Source organism: Rattus rattus, chromosome 2, assembly GCF_011064425.1.
Source record: "Rattus rattus isolate New Zealand chromosome 2, Rrattus_CSIRO_v1, whole genome shotgun sequence".
Classification (NCBI taxonomy): Eukaryota; Metazoa; Chordata; class Mammalia; order Rodentia; family Muridae; genus Rattus; species Rattus rattus.
Genome location: NC_046155.1, coordinates 126,002,271 through 126,027,814, shown reverse-complemented (window position 1 = coordinate 126,027,814; position 25,544 = coordinate 126,002,271). Strand labels below are relative to the sequence as shown.

The 25,544-nt window shown below is 46.2% G+C and overlaps 1 protein-coding gene across 2 annotated transcripts in view; it reads right to left on the bottom strand.

Annotated features, from left to right (window-relative positions):
* Positions 1-25,544, bottom strand: part of Slco3a1 (solute carrier organic anion transporter family member 3A1) — a 280,725-nt gene that overhangs the window by 211,156 nt on the left and 44,025 nt on the right. For both annotated transcript variants that reach the window (XM_032893408.1, XM_032893407.1), the window contains exon 2: positions 14,262-14,727. In XM_032893408.1, the coding sequence (XP_032749299.1) occupies positions 14,262-14,727 (466 nt within the window). The remainder of the gene's footprint in view (positions 1-14,261; positions 14,728-25,544) is intronic.

Sequence of the window (25,544 nt, the reverse complement as noted above, 5' to 3'; positions counted from 1 at the left end):
GATTTCCTCCTCTCTCCAGCAGTCTATCTCCACACCTTTGCTCCCCCTCAGGTGCCTGCTTCCCTCACGGGAGCTGAGTTGAGACCGAAATGGCAAATGCACACTCCCCACTGCTCAACTTCTCTCTCCCAACTCAAGAGGCCACTTCTCCCATCATCTGTAGAGAGAATGGACCTTTAACATTTTCTCATCGAACCCAAGAACCCTAATCAGGAAAGTCACTGGATGGCAAACCGCTTGAGAGGCCTCCCTCTGATGAGTGTTTCCACCCAGAGCCCAGTGGGTTTTGCTCTTTGGTGAGCTGAAGTTATACCCAGGGCTTCTGAAGGGCACAGAAGGATAAAGAACACTGGCGAGGGTTCTTTACCAGCTTCCATAAAGCAACAGAAGCCTGAGCTCCTAGCGACTACTAAGGAAATTCAATGGATTTGTGAGTGAAATGTCATCCACCTGGCTGCTTCCAGAATGATCTACATGACACATTAAAAAAAAAAAAAAAGACCATCAGTTTCAATGTGGCAATGTTTGGGAACAACGGTGGAAGAGAAAACCACCTATCATGTGTCTTATGATGGACACACATGGTGATCACTCCTATTCAAACCCCCAATTCAAAAGGCCTCAACCCTAAAACGTCTTCCAGTGTCAATATGACACCCCAATATGCACATGTTATGTGACAGTTTGGAATGGAATGGGTCCAGCGGTCAGGAGCATTTGAGATTTCGAATTTCGAGATTAAGTTTGTTCAAGCAGTAAAGTCCATGCAAATACTCCAGACTGGGAAAAGGCTCAAATCTGAATTGCTTCTGGTCCCATGAATATCTCAAAACAGATACTCAAAACTGTGTGGGTCATTCCATGTAAGGGATCTCCTGCCTGAGGCAGTTGGGACTACAGATCCACAGTGAATTGAGGAGGGGTATAGGCGGGAGACAGAAGATAAGTCAAAGAACAGAAATGAGACCGCAGAAAACTACAGGGCAGTGAACAGATGTCTTTAATTACGTCCAGAGGAACGTGATAGAAAGAACTGTTCAGCAAAATGAATGTCATATACAAGTACACAAGCTAGGCATGGGGGTGCATGTGTGTGCAACACCATCACTCAGGGTGCAGAGACAGGAGGATGGCCCCAAGTCCAAGGCCAAGCTTGTCTATACAACTAGACTTAGAACAACCAAGACTACAAAGCAGGTGCCTGTGTCCAACAAATACCAGACAAGTCAATAGCCACATGCTGGGCATTTTAAACCTGACCTAAGTTGTTTTACTTCCCCCTTGGAGATAATGAACGTGAACATTAACACTATACATTGCTTAGCATTAAGAAAGTATTAACAGCTTTGTGATTTTTTTTTTAAAGCTTCTTATCCAGGGCCAGAGAACTGGCTCAGCAGTTAAGGGTACTTGTTGTTCTTGCAAAGGACCCGGGCTCTCTTCCCATCACTCACATGGTGGTTCACAACGATCTGTAATCTCACTTCTAGAGGATCTGACACCTTCTTTTTATGTGGGTAGGCACCATGCATGCCTGTGGGGTACATACATACATGCAGACAAAACACTCACAAACCCATACTAAAACAAATTGCTTTAAAAGTTAGAAAAAACTCAACACTTTAGAGGTAAATATGGATGATTTATTTAGTTATTTCCAAGCAGGCATACTACCAACCTTATAAAGGAAGAAAAATCCTGACAGACACTGCAGCCTCAATGCCCCTCAAGGACCTACTTCTAAATGAAGTAAGCCAGTTACGAGATGTCACATACCACACGACTCTATTTATACGAGGGCACCTAGACTGAAGTTCACAGAGACAGAAGTAGAACAGTAGTTTCCAGAGTCTGGAGAAGAAGCAATGGAGAACTGTGCAGTGGGTAGAGCTTCAGATGATCGGTTCCATGTACAACTGGAGAGGGTATTCAGGCCCTTAGGAAGCATGTACTCGGGGTGGCTGAAAGCAGCCTTTCCTTCCCCCAGTCTTCTGTAGACATAAGTTCATGTCCAGGGTCACTCTGCTGCTGACAGTCTCCACACGGCCCAGGGCTTGGCCACTATAATTGACAAGCACTGTACTGGGTTGGGAAGCTCTGTGCCTGTTATTGCTTTATCTACCAGAGCTCTGCTTATTCCCTAATCCTTCTCACATGTCTATCTGTGACCGGGAATGACCTCCTCCTTCTACCTGTCCCAGATGTAATCTAGAAGGTTCTAAGGTTGCCTGAATCACACAGGAAATGTCCACTTGCCAGAGTCTGGGCATGCAAAACTCAAGTCCAAGTTGCAGAATCACAATGAATGTATACTGATTAAATGGTGCTGGGCCAAAAAAACGTAAACAAAGCCATCTGGTGAATATGATTTTCTTATTGTAGGAAAGGGGTGTGGGTGTTGAAAACAACTCTCTCTCCCTCTCCCTCTCTGACTGTCTCTCTGTGTCTCTCTGTCTCTCTCTCCCTCTCTGACTTCATCTCTCTCTCTCCCCCTCTCTCTCCCCTCTCCTCCCCGCAGCCCTCTCTCTCTCTCTCTCTCTCTCTCTCTCTCTCTCTCTCTCTCTCTCTCTCTCTCTCTCTCTCTTTAGCAAAGCTTCATCTAATAAAGTTTCTAATTTTCCAGGGTGCCAAATTCTGAGAACACCGGGGTTCTCCTAGGCCAGAAGTGTCCTTGTCTATGCTGGTGAGCCTTATCAATTATGGAGGCCAGAGATCAGTGCCAAGTGTTTTCCTCAATAGCTCTTCCCCTCTTGTTTTCACCGGCAGTTTCTCATTAACCTTGGAGCTATTTCAGTGAGAAGGACAGACCAGCCAAGCCCCACGATCCACTGACCCCAGCTCTCAGTCCTGGGATTACAGACTCATGCTACTATACCTGGCTTCTACACAGGTGTCTAAGATCTGAACTTCAGGTTTCACGCTTGCATGGCCGGTACCTGTGGAGGGAGGGCCATTTCTCTACTCCAGGTTCAGTCACTATTCAGGTCCAGCTTGACACTTGTAGCACTGGATTACCCTGATGATAACATAAGCACATTCAGAGGCAGCAAAGGACAGGAGGGTTGGGCACCGGGACAATGGATCAAAATCATAATCTCAGTCTTGCCATTGCCCAGCTACAGGACCCTGGATAATGCTCACCCTCCTATATCTGCGGCGTATTCCACACAGGAACGATATTTGCCTCCCTGGACTTCATGAAAAGAGCATGAGCATGTTATAGCTCAGAACCCCTATGAATGGTGCTTTCAGTGTCATGATGGGTACTTGATGCTCTTGTACCATGCATGCCTGTGGGATACATCCATACACGCAGACAAAACACTCATACCCATACTAAAACTGATTGTTTTAGTGTCACAATGGTCATTATCCAAATTCACAAGCACTTCAGATGCTTGCCTAAGTACGCAGACAACTGTGCTGGCGGATTCTCTGTGAAAATAATGAATACTAAAATTAAACACTGGCTTGCGACCAGTAAGAAGGCCCATACTAAAAACTAAAATCACACACGCCACTGTGGGCTACAGCGTGTTCTGTCATCTGCTCAATGGCTTCCGAATCTTGCCTTCAGCATGGGCATCACGGGTGTTAGTGCATATTTGGATTGAAGCGGTCACCTCGATGAGGGCAGGTGTCTTTGCCTGGTGAGACCAATGTCTACAGACAAAGCCAGGGCGAGCCAAATGACTGAGAGCTAATAATAAATGCTGCCTGGTTGCAAAGGTTCCCAGTGTCCACACATAATTCCTGAATCTATTAGATCCTCACTGCGCTAATGAGACCTCTTACTGGGAATTCAAATTCCCTTTGTAAACTCCATTAGCAACCTACAAAGCAGGTAGGCAAATGGGAAGCATTCTTAGGGAAGCAAAGTCTTGTCTAGAAAGGGAAGCAGGGAGAAATCACAGCCATGGATACTGCCTTCTCAGAGCATCAGAGAGATGGATTGGCAGCTCTCTTGGAGACAAGTCAGAATGAACCCCGCCTCCCTCTCTATTTCTCTCTCTCTCTCTCTCTCTCTCTCTCTCTCTCTCTCTCTCTCTCTCTCTCACACACACACACACACACACACACACACACACACACACACACACACACACTCCTGAAATAGTATACTGTGGTACAAAACCATTTTTTATCTGAAGAGGAATTTTCTTGAATGCAGCAACTATTCCCAATAAAGTTTTGCCAAAAATACCGTCCAGTTCTTTTGTTTCCCCAGATGACTGCTTGGGTCCCTCGTGATTTGCAAAGTCTCAAGAGTTTTTTTTTTTTTTTTTTTTAAATAAGAACACATGGAAACTTTTGACTCTGAGAGTTCAAATTCTATTAATGATTCCAATGCATTTTTAAAATGTTTTCCCCTTAAAACAGCGTTAACAGAGTTTTGATCCTATCTGTGTATTAGTTCAAACCAGCACAGAGAATTGCTGAATATTACCCAAAATATCCACAGCTAGGCTAAAAGAAGGGATGGAAAATTTCAGCTCTACAAGAATTTCATTCAGGAAGTGATGAGATGAGGGGGCACAGAAAGAGAGCAGACCTACGTGTCATCAAAGCCACTGGGAACACATACTGATTTCCCACCCATGTCACCTAAGTTGTTAGGACAGCAATTCTCCAGGGAGCAGCTCAAATTGATACCCCCAAACTGAGTAATAGTACCCATCTCACCACAACCGTCTTAGATGTATCTGTTCCACTCCATACTGTCACCAAGGTCAACCAAATCTTAAGCATTTTCTGGGACTTTAATCATTTGGGGCTCATAAGCCTAGCTAAGATGCAGGGGGACGTTTTCCCTCTAAGAGGATACATACATCTCAGTCTCCATATAAATTCTGAAGGGCAAGAGTCACCCCACCTACACTAAGCACATTGCAGACCCTTCGGCTTGAAGAAGCCCTGTAAAGTAACCTCATTGAGCCCTGGCGTTTGTAAAGCGAATTGCTGGACTCCAACTTTAAAGGTGACGCTTAAGGCTTTAGGAGTGTCCATTAACCAACTAAGACTTGGATATCTGCAGACTGCATCTGTGGTGTGGACTAACCTAAGCATGCCTGTGCAAGAGCTCCCTCCCTCTTCCTCTCCCTCTCCCTACCCCCCCCTCTCTCGCACATACACACACACACACACACACACACACACACACACACACACACACACACATACACACACCACATTCATATCCACATACCACTTGGCAGAAATGAAACAGCATTGCTGAGCTGGATGGAACGTATTCATTTAGCTTATTCATTCCTGACAATATGAAGTCGTTAGAGGGAGTTAAGGCAGCTTTGGCAATTGTAAGCATGGAAAGAGAACAGGGTTGGTTATGCTTCTCCATTCAATAAACGGGGCCATTGACTAAGCTGTATGTACTCGCCGCTATCTGCCCACGTAAGTAATTTGCTATTAAACACATACTGCTCTTGTAAAGAGCCTGACAATGGGTTATTTTTACACGCTTGAGTTTGGAGGGATAGAGACAAGGGGTGGGGCATTCCTCTTGACCTCTGCTCCCTGACCTGCAACTTAAATGACTAAGAGATAATAATAATAAAAAAAAAGCACTAAGCGAGAACCCTCAACCTACCACTTAGTCTTTTATGTGTTGACTCAGGAGCTCTGCAGAGTATTGTGATGCATATCTTGGTGTTGTGAAAAGGCTAGCGCTTCCTTCAGAGGCTAACCACATCCCAGGAGTTCAGTGCTTAGTTATGGTTCGAAGATGAAGTATCACGCCTAAGCTCATGCACAGAATGTAGTCCCTGGTAGATGAATCTTGACAAGGGGAAGTCCTGAACTTTAGATGGTGAGGTTGAGCTGGACCAAGAAGGTCACTGGGGCTGCTGAAGGCTAAGCCTGTTCTCCAGTGGCTGTTCTGCTCTCTGCTCTTTGCCCTCTAGGGTGTAAAGAGCCTCCTCTTTCTACTCCATAACGTCCTGCTTCATCATGGGCCAGAACCTAGAGGCAGACAGAGACTGTGGACTAAAATCTCTGAGGCAAGAGACAGCCTTCCTTCTGTAAGTTGGTTTTCTCTGGTAGATGGCCACGGCATTAATGAGACTAACCATTATACTCATCTTTCAAGGGGCCTGGTTGACTCTCAAGAGGAAAGCCGTGCAACCCGAGTCCTAGGTGACCTAACAGTGCTCGGGCCTAAAAGAGGCAGGACCTTGCCTCTAACTGCAGGTGCTAGGAAAGCTAATCTACATAACCGAGTAGGTAGGATTTTGAGGGCTAGACACCAGCTTCAAGCACAGCAAGCTCCAGGACACCTTCCTGCCCACTGATTCTCCGGGTTGACTCTCTATGATGCTATACTCATTACCTCTGCCTGTGGCAGCCAAGATGGACACTGGACTCCTTGCTCATTCTGGGTTCTTACCCAGAATGTTCTAGAAAGAAGGAAACTGGTGTTTGTCTGAATCCAGAGTAGATTCTGATCGACCTATTCCTTGGGCCCATCACTGTAGACCATAATTTTTCTCGATGTCATAATTATTAGATTATTCCTACAACTCACAGAAACCACCTGGGATAAGAAGGACTAATCTTCAGTATGAGAGGACAAGGTGACGGACATACAGGCTCCAGCAAGTGTCTGTACTATTCTTCCAGTACTGTTTAGCTGTGAAGGGTGGTTAACCCAGGTCACAGAGACAACACCACTAAACGTCATTGCTTCCCATGCAGCAAACCCTTCACTCCATCAGTTCTTACAGAATGCTTCTGAGGGGTGAAAAGAACACAAAGTCAAGATTGTTCTTAGAAAAAGCAAATAGTTTAGAAAAAAAACTAGACAAAAAAACCCCACACACCTGTTATGGAGGGAGATCTTAAAAAAATCTTTTATTTGAGAACAATACTTGCCCTACGGTTGAGGAAAGATAATAGGCCCGTATTCATCAGCCAGGTGCAGCACAGCAGAGTGGGCTGTGGTGAAAGCCGGTCTTTGGGATTCTGGTGGAAGGAAACTGCTTTTGCAAGAATCTGTACCTCCTCATGCCCTTCTGGACCTCTCCAGTCTTCTATTCTGTCTGTCATGCACTTCAGTGTTAACATCTGAATGTCTCTTCGCAAAGATGCAATCATCACACAGTAGACACAGTATGCCCCAACCAATCCAAACTGTATTCCTTTTGCATTCCAATGCTTCCTTTAGGGAACTGTAGTGCTTTACTTTATCCCTTTTGTTTTACAAATGGTGTTCCTTTTCCATGTCATCATTCTTATTATTATAAGGCATTAGGCATTGCATCAGCAGGATCAGTACCATTAAAGCCCATGAGCAGTCTCCCTTAGCCCCGCCAGGAAGTCCTGATACAAGTTACCAGTTGATTCACTGTTTTGGTTTGAGTATGAAACACCTCCCAAAGGCAAGTGGCACTGTTTGGGGAAGTTGTGGAAACTTAAGGAGGAAGGGCTTACCTTGTCGAAGTAGGTTGCTGGGGAGACAGCCTTGAGGTTTTACCGTCTAGCCCACTTCCTGTTCTGTTTAGACTTCCTGTTTTACCAAGAAGTAAGGAGCTCAAGCAGCACACTCACTCCTACCACCCATTGCCATGCCTTCCCATCACAACAGATTTTGTCCTCTCAAACCATGAGCTAAAATCAACCATAGTTACCTCAAGTTGTTGTGTTGTGTCTGTTCTTTAATTAATGGCTGAGGGATTTCAATGAGTTAGCAGAGCAGTCTGCTTGGAAAACAAGCATCTTTAGTCTCTCTTAAAAATCAGCAGCTCTGAGTGGGGCTAGAGAGATGGTTTGAAGCTCAGAACACTGGCTGCTCTTGCAGAGAACTGGGCTTCAATTTCCAGCACCTACCCCGTGGACCACTGCTGTCTATAAGTAGTGTCCTAAGGGAATTTGATGCCCAGTTCTGACCTCTACAGGGACAAGATACACAGCTGGTGAACAGACATACATGCAGGCAAAACCTTCATGCAAGGGCTCTGGTGGTTTAATTCAGGACGGAAAAGGTTTCTGTTCTCATGGATCATAGCTGCTACTGATAACCACAACCCTAGGACTCTTGTCCAGTGACCTCTCCTCATAAACTTGCCACTCATCTTTGCCTCTCTTTCTAGATTTGTAAATGGAGAGAAAGTATAAAGATGACCAAGGAAGCGCTTATTGATTCTGCCCTCCCCTTAAGATACACAATACTTGTTGCTTAGGAACAGTGTGCCTACCAAACCCCATCAGACTGGTAGGGTGTTGAGTTCACAGTGACCGGAAACCCAGCCAGTCTGCAGGAGTAAGGTCCACAGAAGAACCAGGATTCAAATCTTGAAATGACTGCAAGAAGCCTAACTCAGAATGCCCACAGTAGCCCAGGAGGTGAGCAAAGCCATGATGTCCTAAGCCTCCGAATGTGAAATATATGCATTTAGAAAAGGAATGAAAACCAGCTACCATCACAGGCAATATGGAAGTCCCAGATAAGGACTTTGGGTGAGTTGCTTAACACAGTGCCAAAACACACTGAAATGGCGTATCACCAGCAGCTGCGATGAGGGACTGGAGCACGGCCAAGACAAGCTGACCACTTCCAGTGCCATTTAGTTCAGAAAAGGAAATTAATGAGAGAAACTTCAATATCAATGAAGTTGCAAGAATATAACGGGCTATGCTTGCTCCCAGGAGGAACGGCTTTTCAATTATTTCTTTTAAAAGAATTGCAGTCACGGTGTATTTGATCCATACCCGACCCACACTCTTTGGAGAATTAGAACACATTTTACCCAATGTCAAGTTAAAATAAAAACTCATCAGAAGCAAAATAACTCTTTTTCTCCCAGGGCTCTAAAAAGAAGTGCGGTTCTCTTTGGTGGCTGGCTGGTACGCTTGTGACCTTTGTACTAAACTCACACTTGGCAGGTGAAATCTGAGAATAATTCTCTTTGCATCATTAGCTAAAACACAGAGGGCTGATCTCGGTTTCAATCTAAGTGATAACAAAGAGAACATGATACATCGGGTCTAATAGATGTGCCACTCAGGTCTTAGAGAGATGCCACAAAGCTCTGAGCAACTGCCCTGTGTAATCAAGCACACTGCCAGGGTCCCTGCTCCTCCCATAGGTCCTCTCCATGATGTGCTCAGCCAGCCATTTTCCTCTAGGAGGATCCCCCTCCTTCTAAAACAGCCATGCTCAGGGGACTTGCATAGTCATCCCGCTGCCTGTGTCTTCCTCTTTGTATGTTCGTACTGTGTACGAATCTACTACACACACATATGCAATTCAAAATGATCTGATTTCACCTTGATCCCAATCTGCATCACACACATGGGGAAATCATGTGTACGGCCCACTTCCCTCACTAATGATTACATAGCAAATAGAAGGAATTTAAATGGACTTCATGTATTGTTCAGTGCTAACTTCCTCTTTTCTGTGTAGAGAATGCAGCTGTTGTTGTTTGCTTTTTCAAGTAGCGCTCAGGATCAAACTCAAGCCCTTATGCATGCAATCTACCACTGAGCCACAACTCCTTGGCTCGCAGTGCGTGCGTGTGCTTGGGTTAAAAGGCAGAGGTCCGGAGTAGCCTTGAGTGTCAGTCTTCAGGCACTAACAACCTTTGATTTTGAGAATTCTCTCACCAGTCCGGAGCTTGGCAAGTGATTGAGGCTGACTGGGCAGAGAACCACTGGGTTCTCAATCTCCCCAGCACTGGAATTACAAGCACATGTCGCCAAGCCAGGTATTTTTAAAATATGAGGTCTAAAGATCAAACGTGGGGTCCTCATTGTTACAAAGCCAGACCCTGGCTGACTGAGCTTTCATTGTGTGTACTGTTATTGTGGAGGAAAACTGGATTGAAGGCTTCTCTATAGTTTGCAACAATACGATTCTATTATTTTTACAAACTTTAAAGCTACTGGAAAAAATTTACATCCTTAAGTAATTAGTTGTGTAGGGCCTTTGAAGAGGTCTTTAAGGTTAAATGATCCCCCATGGATGGACCCTAATCCAATCAGATTGCTCATCATGTATAGATGGAAGTTAGGCTTACAGAAGTGATCTTAGGGTCATGTGACCCTAGAGGGACAGCCATGCAATGAGTCAGTAGTATGATGGCTTTCTGTGAGTTGCAGAGAAAAGCTTCAGGAAATACCAACCTCACTATACCTTGACTTTGAATGTCCCAGAACTGGGAGGGAACATTTTCTGGGGTTAACCTCCCGGTGCAGGATGTTCTATGCAGCAAACTGAGGCACTGCTCCCATGCTCCAAGCCCTCTGTTTATTTGAATTTGTCTTACGACAGGTAAGACAAGGCGAGCCCTTAGCATCTCTTCTTAGGAGCAGACATGAGAATGAACCCATTAAAGAAGGAAGCCTTAGCTTTTAAGCATCCCTTCTACCCTGGCAAGGCTGGTGTTTAGGGGAGTCATCACACTATGGAAAAGTTGTGGAGGGGGGCGGGCAGAAACGTGTCTGTTGGGCGCAGAGTGCACAAAGAGAAAGAGGTAGAGGAAGCTGTAAAGAACAGGAACTCCACCATGTATGAGGCAAACTTGCTGACAGCACTGATGGCTTATGGCTAATGATAATGGAAGGAATGGGCGGGTTGCAGAGACCACAGGAGCAGAAGTCAGACTCTACCAGCTGCCTTGTTCCAAGGGGCCTTCGTTCTCATCTTGCTTCAAATTCATACATAAGGAATGACGGCACATCTCTTTCCAGAACCTTGACATGAGTGTGAGCTATGCCTGCCTGTGTCTACCCTACCCTCAAGCACCTCTCTTCTACCATCTCTGCCACCATCATGGCGTTTGGCATTTCCTAAAGGTTTCAAGCTCTCTGCTGGAAGTTCTTGACTTCTGCTTGAGCCCCCGCTAACCACCCTCTGCCTTCTGAACAGACCTCAGACACACGTGGAGCATGTGGCACTCTCATACCCACATCCAGTCAATGATTTTTGTAAAGTGGTTTAACCTACAGTCTACCCATGTGCTCCACTCATAACAGCAAAGATCCCGAAAGCTCCTTCCTAACAATTGACAGCATTACTAATATATGTTCACGAGGGATTATTTTGTATGCAGCCAGTGCCATAGAAGAATATTCAGTAACATGGCAAAGAGCTCATAAAATATTAAGAGAAATGAAATTACAAAATCGTGTTTATTATAAGCACATTTTTTGCTGAAAAGAGACTAGAACCTTGGAGTTCTAGAGCTAGGAGTAACTACTTGTTTATTATTCTTTTTTTTTTCTGTATCTCCAAAAAGGCCAATAGTAAATGTGTAACAGATTTCCAAGCTGTTTAGGAAACAAACCCTTGTCATTCTCATTTCACCATTCTCCTTAACAAACTAAAGGAGCAACCAAGTAAAAGGCCAAAGTAAGTCCGTGCATCGTCTCACACCGTTATAAGAAGCAAGTGCCACTTGATGTATTTTGAACTTGGAGAGACAAAAGGACAGCTAAAAAAAAAAAAAACTAGGCTAATGGATGGTCACGCCAAGGAGCTAAGGCATGACTGGACTCCTAAAGGATTGACTCTTGGACCTCAGGAGTGCACAAATGGGTTTTCACCATGACCCTGCCCGTTTGGTCCCTGTGGGAACAAAGAGTGCCACGCGCCACCCGCGGGTCATTATCCAGCCATCTTAGGAGTCCAAGCTCCACACGCTGCTGTATTGAAATGTAGTGAAAAGGCTGCCAGCAGAGCTGGGTCCCCATTCATCCGGCTTTGTCCTGCGGTAATGAGCTCCCACAAGTCCCTCCTCACTCTAGAAAGGGCTGGCTTCAGAACAGGGCTAGCCTTGTGAGTGGCCCATGAAGGAATCCAGGAGCTCTGCAGGAGTTCAGCCAAGAGACTCATTGGAAGGGATCGTTTTTTAGTGGGAAATGCTAGAGGGACCTGAGCAGACTTTTGTGTGCACTGTGGGAGTCTGTAACCTGGCCATGGGTGTGGGGCTAGCACCCATCTGAAGACCTATGGTGTAGGCATCTAACAACAGGTCTGGTCTCAGATGACCCGTAGCCTACACAGTGCAGGTTGCCCCTCCTGGCCCACATGGAAAGGATTACTTGGAAACAAGTCAGTATTTCCCATATGTAATGTGGACATTGTTTCTGTCTCTGATTCAGTGTTAAATTAGGCATGTTGAAAAAAAGACCCCCATCTAGGCCTGCTTTTTCTGGAGCTGAACTCAAGGGTAGGAAATATTCTCCCTTCCCAAACAATTCATGTCTATACCTAGAGTCCCATCCTCATTTTCTTCTGATAGCCCTGCTCTCTGCACTGTGCTCCCTCGGGTACTTCTAAAGGCAAAGTTAAGTGGCTTCCAGATCTAGAGCCGAATTAGAAGAGATAAACGCTGTGACAGTCTCATGACCATGGATATGTCTTTATGGCTCTTGCAATAAGTGAACATGCCAGCTATTCTCTGCATATGGAGAATTCGATAAAAAGCCGCCTATGGTAGGCCAATCTGTGCAAAAGGCTTGCTCTAGGCTACTCCTTCTAAACAGACCCATGAAGCCATCTCAGACAGACCTGGAAGATCTCTCTGCACAGCTGCGCAGTGTCATGGTTTAGAATTTGGTCAGATGGACTAGAGCACTGCAATATCCATATACTGTGCAAAAATAACACTCAACTGATTCTTCCACAGAAGAAAAGAGGAGTCCAAGTATAAATTTGGCTGAACAGTCTTTCTACCAAAGGCTAACTAACTACACATCTCATAGACCAGATCAGAAAATTAGAAAAATAACACCTTGCCTGTTTTGTCCTACTTGGGTCTACTTCCCATCTCCAAAACAAAATAAAAAATAAACAAACAAACAAACAAACAAAACTCTGGAGACCAATTCAACTTTCCATTGGCCATTTCCTTCCAGGTAATGTGATCCATTACTGCTACCGGAAAACTACTCTCCCAAGGACTTAGAGGAGCATCCTCAAACCAGAGACTAGTAGTCCATCTGTAGTCAGGATACCAACTTAGCAATTGCTGGCTTAACAGCAGCAAAAGTAAGGAATTACCATAGTTGCCCCCCTCCAGAACCCCGCCCCCTCCAGGTACAACTTAAGCCCTAACCATATGGAGAACGGGGACGGACCAGGACTGTGCATCTTTGCTTTAACAGTTCTAACACAAAGATGTCCTAACTGGGTTTGCCTTGGATAGGGTAGGGGACGTGCTCTAATTCGCCCCCCCATAACTCCCTCCTTTAGAAAGGTCATTCATTGATCTTCTATACACCTGTTCAGTCGAGGCATCAACTCTATGGCAGGCCTCTGGGTGGATATGTGTTCCCAGACATCCTGTCTCAGAAACCTCGGGCTGTGTAAAGTAGGAGCTTGGTAGACAGGAAGCTTGTGTCAACTCGGTTCACAGTCTATTTTACCTCAAGCCGACATAATTAGCTGTCTACTTCAAGGCACACTGCAGTCAGGTAACCCCACACTTTCCCGTAGGGGTCGTTCTTGCACGCTCCGCATTCAGTGGAGGGAGATGGCTTCATTGGGAGCAAACGCATACTTAGCCAGTCAGGGCTACAGGTACTTGGTAGTAACCATCCGACTGTCCACCAGCAGTAGGTCAGGGACACCATTTGTCCCAGGAGCGAATTGCCACTTAACTATTTCCTGAAAGCCTAGACCTCAGGGCTCTTCCACCTTTGCAGTGTAAAATGTCAGACCGTGCTTCAGCAGAAAGTAATTCTTAAAAGTTTGTACATTCTTCATTTCTTACTAATGCCCAGTCCCCGGGGCAGGTTGCTAGTTGAAACATTACCAGAAGTTGCCAACTTTGAGTTATAACAAATGTTGACAGTGTGATCAACTCCCTTTCTAAGTCCAAAACGAAAACAAAACAACAACAAAAGAAAATAAAACAACAAACAAACAACAACGAAACCAAGAGGCAGTTTTGAGTCTTCACAGTTGGGGTCTCCTAAACGAAGGCCCCAAATAGAACTTGGTAAACACTGGAGAGTCTCAAATCCCCCTGCACCACAACACACGCAAAGTAGATTAACCCCAAACCCTTCCAGACCTTATCCTCCCTCATGCATGATCTGCTTCTGGTAAGCAGCATCTAAACACTCCTTGGAAAGATTTTCAAAATGATCGAGTTGCATCGCTCCTAGATCAGGCATGTGAGACTTTCTGGGGATCCAATCCTGGAGACTGTTAGCTAGTTCTGTAAACCAGTGCTCCAGCAAAACAGAGTCTAACTTTGCACCACTAAACCAACCCAGACAGAGGGGGCAGCGCCTACCAATGTAGAGCGAGGAGTCCTTCCTCCGCACGTGGTCGTCAATGTAGGAGACCCCCAGGGGTTGCACGGGGGTAGCACCGATGCCCAGGAGCACCTGAGCCCCAATGAGCAGCAAGTACATCATGTTCGTGGCTGTCCGGTTACGGCAGATTAAGTCCGGGTCAGGCCCCTCATCGCTGCTGGACCCATTGGTGGCACAAACATCGCGGCCTTCGGCTCCCCATCGAATCTCACCAGCCTCATACTTGTACTGGTGGGTAAGGAATTCAGGCAGTGCCGAGAGCAGCGCACCCAACGCCATGACGATTCCACCACAGCCGATGAGGCGCGGTCGGTGCCCACGTGCTCCGAAGTAGCTCACGAAGAGAATCAGCGCCAGGTTGCCGATCTCAAAGCTGCTGGCGATCACACCCACATCGGCGCTCTGAAGGTTGAACCTGCGTTCCAGGGTGGTCAACACGCTCACCTGAGGGTGGCAAAAGGAAAAAGTCCATCTTAGGAGACACACAGGGGACAACCTCCTGCCCTTCCTGGACCCTCCCACCTGCCGGGTGAGGTGGCACCAGATGCAAAAGGCAGATAGAAACCCAAATGAATCAGACAAGCATTTCCTTCATTTGATAACCGTAATTCACTGGAAGAATTCACTTTCGTAGTAGCAAAGACGATTTTGGCCAATATCTGCCTCCACCTTCAAGGGTTCCATGTATTTCCATAGAGGGAACATAAGAATCAGGAATACGGCCCAAAGTCTGTGTGACTTTTCCAAATGCATGCTATATGTGAAGTCTGTGTATGTTCAAGAGCATTGGAACCGGAGGCTCTTTTTACCAGAATACCAGCCCCCAAACACCTAAGTAGCAAAGCAGACCAGGTAGGTCAACTCAGTAGCATATTTTATTTATTCATGCATGCCCCGTTCACTCTTCCCCAGGTCCTACACATGCTAAGGAAACACATTGCCACTGAGTTACATTCCCAGAATTCTTTTCACCTTCTGAGATAGAATCTTACTCCATTGGCCGTGATGACCGTGGACTCACTCTCTGTAGGTCAGGCGGTCTTTGTACTTAACAGACTAGGTAAGTAAGTCTTGACTCTGTTTGAGCCTCTTCCTTTAGCTTCCCTAAAGCTGGGATCACAGACTGACATAAATAGGCCTTGTAGTGGGATTACATTCAGCACCATCTCTTTCTGGAAGTTTCTAAGTGATATAGGTTTCCCTAAAGGATATCTAATAAAACAAACAAACGAACAAAACAAACAAAATCCCCCTGACCTGTTGTAAGCACGGTAGCTCTGCTGGAACATTTTTATGGGATATTTATATTTCCCATCTCCTTTTTTATCCCTGTCTGCCTGTGTTTGTTTAACAATATTTACAAAACATATGTCATTTGCCTGGCAATGGCCTGGATAAAATGGACAGAAAAAATGAGGACACCTGGTCTTAAAAGGCCACCTGGCAGGAAGGTAAACATAGACACAACTAAAACATAAATTCAAGGGGCGATGTGCTATTCAAAGGCTCATTAGAGGGGAGGGGGAGTGCTCTCCTGTATGTGGGCACCATGACCTGCATGGCAGGAGGACAGCTGTCCCTGTTATGAGAGATCTGGCAGGTGACTGGGGCCCTCACCGGGCAGGGCAGAACACTTGGAGCAAAGCTGTGAACAAGGGAGCACGAGTTCCTGATGAAGGAGGGAACTGACCCAGATCGTGACACACCAGGGACCCCACTGTGAACAATGGAGGCCACTCATGCCCTGCGGTGGTGGGAGTGCAGGCACCCCGAGAGAAAACAGAGGCGAATCCTTGCTATTCCTCTTTTAAATCCCTATTTCCTGAGAAATCAGAATCCTAGCAGCCCCACTGTGATGGGTGTGAACACAGAAATAGTAGTGTAAATCTACAGGCCAGAGAAGCCTTCTCCTGCAGGGTGGGATAGAACAGAGAGATAACAGTAATGTACAAGGGCTAGGCCAGGTATCTGAGGCCAGACTGCACGAGTGCATTATAATCCAGGTAACCAAGTGACTCTATGCTTTAGCTTGCTCCCCGTGAGATGACAGTAAGATCTGGGGCCAGGATAAACCTAAACCCTCCGTGAGGGGAAGCCAGGAAAGGACAGGCTGCAGCCATTATGAATATTCTGATATTCCTCTGGTTCACTGGGAGCGTCCAGGGTTTGAAAAGCCTAAGTGTCGCACCAAGTACGGGAGAAAGCATGGCGTAAGAATGAAAAGATGAACGTTAGCGTACCAAACAGAAGGCCCTCATGCAAGTTGGGGAGCTATGTGCAAGGAAGGGCCCCCTTCAGCACAAAGAAACATGGGAGAGACTTTGTCTCAGACAGACCGCACTAGAACTCCAGACTGCTAAAGAAAGGGCGGGGAGGAGAGTCCCAGAGAGCTGGCCTTCCTCTAAGATCAGACACAGGGATGTGCTTATAAACAGCCAATCATCCACAACCTTCTAAACCTGTCCTGTCTGCTGGACATACCCGAGCACACACCCAAACATCTGTGATAATGATGATGACCAGGGTGCCTCTGTGTTCCCTTACTGTCAAAAGAACAGCATGGCCAGGTCACCGTTCCTCGATTCCTCTCAGGACATATATTTAAGCCCTTTAGCCCAGAGGATCTCGGCCTGTCAGAAGTGCTGAAGCACATGGTGAGCACCTGAGCACAGCGTCTGGGACTCAGTCACCAGAAGGATGGTGAGAGTCAGGCTGCTAAGGCGGTGGCACAACAGGGACCTTTCCTTCAGGACCACTCCACAGGCCAGCCCCCCAGGGCAGCTTGGGGGCATCTGTCGCAGACTTGGGCAGCAAGGTTCCCATTCAGGCTCCAATCCACTGTGCTTTCCAGCCAAGGGCAACCCACAACTCACTGGGCCTGGCTCCTTTCTCTGAATAACGGGTTGCAGTTGTTGAGAACGGAAGATAGACGGGCCCAGGCCTGGTTACAGTGGCTCTCAAATGCTCCCACGAGATGTGCTTTCTGAAAGCCCTGGCTGGGCAAGAGAAGAGAAAGGCTTCAATTATTCACTTCTTTCCGCTGTAACAAACGCATGTCCCGTAGATCAGAGGCCCTGGCTTTGAACTGGTGACGCGGCGTGTAGGAGTAATTGGGTAGGTGGACTAACTCTGGGGAGGTGGAGAACAGCATGGTGAGCATGGAAAGAGGACCAAGGAGGGCTGGATGAGGGGAGAGCTGGGTCTAGTCAGGTCAGCAGCCCCAAGCACTGACAGACACTAGGAGCAGAGCGGGTCTAACCGTGTCTTGACATCCCATTGCGGTGACAAGATGTCCAACACAAACAATATACAGGCAGATTTGACTTGGGTTTGATTTGACGTTTCAGCCATAGTCACTCTATGTTTTGGATCAATGGATAGGCAGAGTTAAGATGGTGGTCACCAACTCGGTGAGATTCAAATGCAAAGTTGCTACTTCGCAAAGGGCTAGGAAGTAAAAAGAAAAAGGAAGGAGGGAGGTGAGGGCCATGATCCCCTCCAAGGGATCCTAATGATGCATCCTTTCACTAGGCACTAACTTGGAAAGGTTGTCTGCCTAACAACACCACAGACTACAATGAAGCCTTTAGCACATGGCCTTGGGATCATTTAAGATATAAAACCCAAAGGGTAGATCTGCAGGTGATCTCCGCCATGGTGCTGGGTGGCTCCACGGTGCAGGAAGGGCTGAAGTGAAGTGTCATTTTATTCTGCCACGAGGCCTAAGGACAGACACAACAGACAACATAACTAGAACCCCGAGGAGAGCTCCAACTCAGCAAACATGATCCATCATAAGCTCCTTCACAATATTTACGTCCACAAGCCCAGGGAAAGGGGATGGGGATAAAGACTGCTCTCGGCAAGACACAAGACGGTCAGTTCGTGTAGAGCTGGGTCATGCCTGGGGCTCCTGTCCCATCCTCCTGTCCGGTCCGACCAGGGTCTTTCCTCCTTGCAGCCTCTTGCGGGGGCCCCAGTGAAGCTCATCTAGACCAGCAGTTAAAGTTACTGCAGCCATTCTGAAATGGTACTTTGTGGATCAATTAGATCGGAGGCTAATGTCTTCACTCATTTAAAGCACCATTTTCAGAAGCTGGACTAATTAAGTATGCATGAGACCGTAAAAGCCACTTGTGGCTTTTTATGTGGCAGACTAATCTAGCACGGAGGGAGCGGAGTGCTGAAGGGAATGGCTGCCTTTACTTAATGGGCAATGGGCTAAAGGAAACAGCTGGATAATTAGAGAAGGAGACAAAGGGCCAGGGATTCCAGGAGGAAAGGAGAGGAGGAAGCACCCTTACCCCGGGCTAAGCGGAAATGAAGTTAGTGTGAGAAATGTGTGCAGGACCTGCCAGGCTTCTGCTGCATTAACTGACTGGAGGAGAAGAGGTGAGGGGGTTGTGGGGAGAGAAGGAAGGAGAGGGGGAGGAAGAGAAAGAGTTAGAGAGGAAAAGAGGGAGGAAAGGGGAGCATCTACATTTCAGAACCTCATGAACTCTTTCTTGTTAATAACAGTTCCCAAGACGGGGCAAGGGCTCAGTGAAATGCTTGCTCAACCAGCATGAGAACCCGAGTTCAGTCTCCAACAGTCGTGTGCAAAGCTGAGCATGATCGTGCACACTTGGAATCCCAGTGCTGGGAAGGCAGGACTCCTGGGTTCCCTGGCCTGCAAACCTAGACTAAGTGGTGAGTCCCAGGTCACAGGGAGGGACCCTGCCTCAAAAAGCAAGATAGATGGCTGCTGAGGACGTATAGCTGAGATTGATTCCTGGCGTCCACACCCCTCCTCACACACGCACAGATGCACTTGTACACACAGGCACATGCATACATGTGTGCCCAAAGGGAGGACTTTGATCCATGCTGACATCAGTACTATAGGGTGGCCTATGGGCAAACATGGCTGACTCTTCCCTGCTCTCTAAAGTGGCCCAGGAGAAGCTATTGTGTCCTCTTCAGCAAGAATCCGGGTTCTCGGCACTGGGTGGAAGATTTCAATCTTCTAAGAGATAAAGAAGCCCACAAGTCATTCTGGCTTGGCTGAGTGGGCCTGGGACTGGCAACTTAAATCACCTGGGGAGCTCTGTGCAAATAACAATTGCCTGCTCCCTAGGCCTCTGTCACAAGGGTGATGATTCTAACACCCAAGAAGGCAGAAGGCGTTGTATGTATACTTAGGACATATGTGTGCTTAGGGTCCTGGATGCCATTGCAACCTAGTCTATTCCTGTAGCCTTGAAAGTGGGAGAACCTTGAGGTCAGTATGAAACTCCTGATTTGGGAGTCCAAGGTTTTGTCAGGAGATGGATACATCCGTCCCGGGCTAACCATGAACTCACTCTGTAGCCCAAGCTGGCTATAAACTTGAGCTCCTCCTACCTCATCGTCCTTAGTGCTAGGATCGTGGGCCTCTACCCCCATGCCTGACTCCAATCTTGCTTTGACAACTGTTGGTCAAGCCAATCTGCCAGAGCCCTTTTCCAAGCCTTAGCAATGGGTATAACAGAGCATGTTCTTGTGAGCACCCGGGGTTCTGCAGCCAACACTCAGTAGTATATACTAACAAACTAGTCTCAACACTGGCATACACGGTCTCCATGCTTTCTTCAATTTAGTCTGATTCCACCCCACCCCCCACGCCCCAGTGCCTGCTGAGTGGGCAATTCAGGAAGCACGACTGTGATTGAGACAGTCCATCCATGGCAGAATGAAACCATTTAGTGACAGCCCAGGCTGCACAGCACCGCAATAGAGCAGCAGAGCAACTGAGGGACTGACAGCCTTGGAAGTGGACCTCAGACACATCAAGAGTGAGCTAGATCCTAGAAGACATGAAGTGGGGGCCTGGCGAGATGGCTCAGCGGTTAAGAGCACCGACTGCTCTTCCCGAGGTCCTGAGTTCAATTCCCAGCAACCACATGGTGACTCACAACCACCTAGGATGGGATCCGACGCCCTCTTCTGGTGTGTCTGAAGACAGTTACAGTGTACTCATATACAAAAATAAATAAATAGACAGACAGACATGAAGTGGAAGGAATTGCTACAGTATTTTAAAAGCAAAGACCAGTGACACAAAGAAGACACACCAGGTGGAGAGTCCTGGCCAGCTGGGGGCGAGAGGAAACAACACCTGACTCGGGGTAATGAATGGCGTCATCAGAGATAAAGCAGCCTTGAAGGCAACACTACAGGGTCAATGGGGGAAGGGAGGTTCTGGAGCAGAAGCCATCCTTTAGAAATAGCATAGCATTCTACACTGTGAGGAATGGGGGAAGACTACCTGGTCAGCTACTCAGTCTTGGTGAGAATTGAAATCCACTTGCTTATTGCTGATATGTCATTTAAAAAGGGCATTTGTGTGGAGGTGAGCCCAAACTCAGATTCGAAAGAATGGAAACATGAGGTAAAGTGCCCACAGCACCAACCACAGATACTAACAACAGTGCAAGAGGTGACATCTCGATGTGGTCAGGACAAAATAATGTGGCTGCCTCTCTCAGGGGTTCCTGGAAAGAATTTGACACACTTACTCTGAAAGGAGTGAGACAGTAAATATTTTAGGCCATGTGGTCACCATAGTAACACTGGCATCTGCCACTGTAGACCAACACAACATCCATGGCAACCTGTATACAAGTGGACATGGCTAAGTTCCAATAAAACTTTACCTACAGAAACAGGCAGAGGGCCAGATTTGGTCCCTATCTCTTTGTAGACTGCCCAAATCTTGGTTCTACACATTATATCTTTAGCTGATAATAAAAACTCCCATTCATAATAAATTTATGTAACACTTTAGTAACAAATGCCAAGAAAAAAATCATTTCTAGACACTTCAATACTTCAGGTATTCAACTGCCAGGTTGTGAAGGTTTGGGGGTTTATTTAATATCTTTTTTAATCCCATGCAAGTGATTTGTAAAGTAACTTTCTTACCTGTCCTTCCAAGAACATCTCTTCCCGAACTAAGGGGAATATTCTTTGCTCTCTGAAGCCAGTATTCAGTTTCTGTGATAACTGTAACACTGATCACAGCTGAAGGAAGCCCAGTGTGTCATTCTGTCTCATCAGAACAGCCATGCCTTGTAGTGGGAAGTTGGGTGCACTGGGGAAATGGTGTGCAAAACACCCTCACTTGTGAAGTCTAGGAACACAGGTCTGCACAGCCGGGTGGCCCAGGACATCACTGTCCCAGCCTCTTGTGCTTGCTCCAACCACATGACCCACAACTGGGCCAGGTGAAGGAGACATTTGGCAAGACTGCTTTACGTATGCTGCAATGATTGAGCACAAATTGGGCTCACGGGATAACGGGGCATAATTTTCAAATCAGTCTTCCTTAAAAGGCAGAGAACAAATTAGACGGAGAAGCTTTTGAGACACTGTGGCCCCAGGCACATGCAAGCACATCAATGGTAACAAGTTTACTCAGCCTTCCTGTTATCATCAGAAGTGTTCTAACCAAACTTCATTTTCTTTAAACCCACGAGGATACTTTCAAGGGGAGTTTAATCTCTTGTCTGTCATGCCAAGGGTATGTCTTTTTCTCCTTTTGAAACTCGCACTCTTGTTGTCAAACCTCTTCCTCCTGAAGGCTGAGAGCACACTCGTGTACCACCCACTATAACATGTCTCCTAGCACAGGGACTAGCATGGGACATAGGTGAGATTTTCAGAGCCTCGCATTGACTTGGTCGAGACTCCTTTCCTAGTCTGTCTGTGAACAGTGGTCCGTCCTCAAGGCTGTTGAACGAAAGCCTCACTCCCCAGTAGGCACTGTGACCACAGGTAGGCCTCGTCCTCAGCATGTCCCCCAACGCCACAGCAGGATGCTAAGCCACCACAGCTCTCCCAGGGCCCCCAGTCAGTGTCACGCTTTGGATCCTGATCGTACATAGCCTTGCATGGCATTTTTCAGATCACCTCGAATGACAGTGTCAGTCGGCGTCTGCCTGCTCAGCCTTACAAAGACTCACCGGCCCCTCCTTCTCTAAGAACCCATCTCTACCTCCTCCTTTTCCTTCCTCTACTCCGTCATCTGCATCTTTCTTGGACCATTTCTCCCTCTCCCCTAGAGTGAGGAGTCCTCTCGTCTTTTTTTCTATCCCTGTCTTCCACTAAACAGTCTTAAACCACAATAGAGGCAAGAGTTTTTATGACTCCTTATATTCTTTGAAGTTTATATCCAATTAATTAATTCTAAGGGGATGTGCAATAGTTTATGATCCTCCCACTCAAAATAAAATAAAATAAAACTACCATGAAATGTAATTACTTCCAATATGTAAATCACATCACTGACCCCTCCACCGCCCCTATAGCTCTTCCTTCCAGCTTAGAAGAAAAACTGGTTTCAGGTCCCACCAGCCCCAATCAAGAGCTCTCTCTGCACTCTGTGCCTGGCTGTGGAGTCATTGGCCGGTATGTTGGCATCAGGCCAAGCCTTAAAACAATTTATACTGAGCCTTGCAAACCTCACCCTGGGGCACTCTTTGAACTCAAAATTGGTATGGGGGCTGCTCTGTTTTAATGGAGAACAGGAGGAACCTGGTTCCTCAGCCCTCAGGTATAAGGGACAGGCATAAGAGATCTGGGAGTAAGGCTCTCACCAATCATTCAACACAGGATCCTCAGGCAGAGCTGCTTTGTGCCAAGTCAGCCTCTCTGCATGCCCCAGAGCCCCAGGATACCACTGTGTGCCTTGAACCCCCACCCCATTTGAGCTATGGAAGTAGCTTACCCAGTACCGTGTTTGACACACAAAACTGAGAGTCATAAATTTAATCCCTAGAACCCACATTAAAAAAAAAATGATGTGAGCCAAGTGGCAGTGGGCACTTGAAAGGCAGAGGCCAAGGCTACACAGAGAAACCCTGTCTCAAAACAACAAAACAAAACAAAACAAACAAAATTATAAAGACAGAATTCACTGCTAGATCTTTCTTACAAGAAATATGAAAGTAATTCCTTCAGGTACAAGCGGGGGAGGAAAACACCCACAGAGATTCAAATATGGACTCTGAAGTAAGGCTAAAGAGACAGCTCAGTAGGTAAAGGGGCCAGCAGTCAAGTCTGCAAACCTGACTTTGTTCCCCAGGATCCACAAGACAGAAGGAAAGAATGGACTCCACTAGAGAAACCAAGCTCAAGGAACAACACTGTAAAAGTTACCATGTGTGCAATACAAAAGGCTATGTACAGGTGTTTACTCTCTCCCTTTAAAATAACAACAACAACAATCATCATCGTCGTCGTCGTCGTCGTCGTCGTCGTCGTCGTGTCGTCGTCGTCGTCACCACCTCATGGTAGAATAACACAGCAGCCATGCATCCACAGCCTAACCAGGCGTCACAGTCTAACCAGGCAATCTTACCACTCAGGAGGAGAGAGAAATGCAGCAGGTGGGCAGCAAAGCGTCCATATTTACAAGAACTCAGTTAGCATAGCCCCGAAGGAGACTGTGCTTCCTGAAGGAACCTATTTGTAAAAGCGGTCACTAAGAGACTTCTCTGTGGCACAAGGGAAAAATGAGTTAAATAAATAAGAAACTAGTTAACACGAAGGAGGCCAGTAAAGAAGGGACCAGAGAAACAAAGACACGAGACACAAGACAAATTGCAACTTCCATCAACAAACAGATCAAGGTCCCCAAAATACGTGAAAAACCGACAGAATGAAAGGAGAAATTGAGCCATCATGGCTGTAGAGGTTAACAAAGCCCACGCAATAACTGACATAAACAGCAGACAAAAGGAAAAATCAGTAAGGATAAAGAGGATTTGAACAATGCTACCTTCCCATCTTAAACTTGACAATAAAATGACAAACAGCTAATTTTTCAAAATAGGCGAGTGTCATTTAAATAGACATTTCATCAAAGGAGGTGTACACATGTCTAATAAGCATCTGAAAAGGTGTCTTGGAGAAATGCCAATCAGAACCTCAGTGAGATATTACTACCCACCCACTAGAGTGCCTGTTTAAAAAGACACAGACACCAAGTCTTCACATACTGCTAGTGAGAAACGGAAGACACAATGCTTACAGATGCTTTGGCAAGTAGTGGAACGATTTCGTAAACTATTAAACTTTATTTTATAATGGAGCAGTCTCTCTCCCAGAGCTCTACTGAAGAACAATGAAAGCCCACACCCACAAAACCCCTAAATTGTGGCAGCATGAGTCACAGCCAGAAGCAACTCAAACATCCATCAACACGTACAGAGAAACAAAATAGGTTATGTCCGTAACTCTGGTGGCAATGTCATCTACTAAATCAATATCCGCAGAGTTCTAACAGAAGGAACAGTACTCAGCAGTGACGTTAAATAAACTATTCATACATGTGAAACGTGGATAAACCTCAAGAAGACAACATTCCATTCATATGAACATCCAGAAAAAGATTTATATGTATCAAAAGGAGACTGGGAGGAAGGCTCAACAGCTCATACCTGTTTGTAACTAGAGTTTCTTGGAGTCTGGCGCCCTCTTTTGGCCTCCTTGGGTACTGCATGCACATAGTGCACATACACACACAGGCAAACACTCATAAACATAAAATAAAAATAAGTAAATATTCTATTTATTTATAAAAAGAAAGTATGGGGCTTGGCTAGAGCAGAAACTGACAGGCATTGGACACGAAACAACTTGATGGCTCATTTGTTTATTCTGGTTTCTTTGTCTGAGACAGCATCTTACTATATAGCCCAAGAAGACCTCGAACTTTCCTGCATCTGCCTCACAATGCTGGAATTGGAGAAGAGTATCACCATGGCCAGCTGAGAACCAATATTTACAGGGAGGGACATTTCAAAACAGAATGTGATGATGACCACATAAGGATAGAAATCTGTGAAAACCAACTGACTGTATGTTTCAGGCAGATACATTTTGTTACATAAATTCTGTTAATATATTTATAATATATTGTTGTGATTTAAACTATCTGACATGGACAACTTAAGGTTTATTGAAGATTCGTGGAGTCAGAGGGCCATAGTCTTTGAAGAGAGAGAATGCATGGAGAGAAATTGTGCCAGTAGAAACAGGCCACAGAGGGTCCCCAATTGCAGAGGGCCAGCAAACAGAGCAGGACTGTAAGAGAGGCCAGACATAACCTCCAAAAGTCCACCTCTAGTAAGCTAGTTCCTCCAGAGAGGTCTTCCCTGGTGGGCTCCTTTTAGACTTGACATAAGCTAGAGTTATCTGAGAAAATGACTCCATGAAATTGGCCTAAACTATAGGCAAGC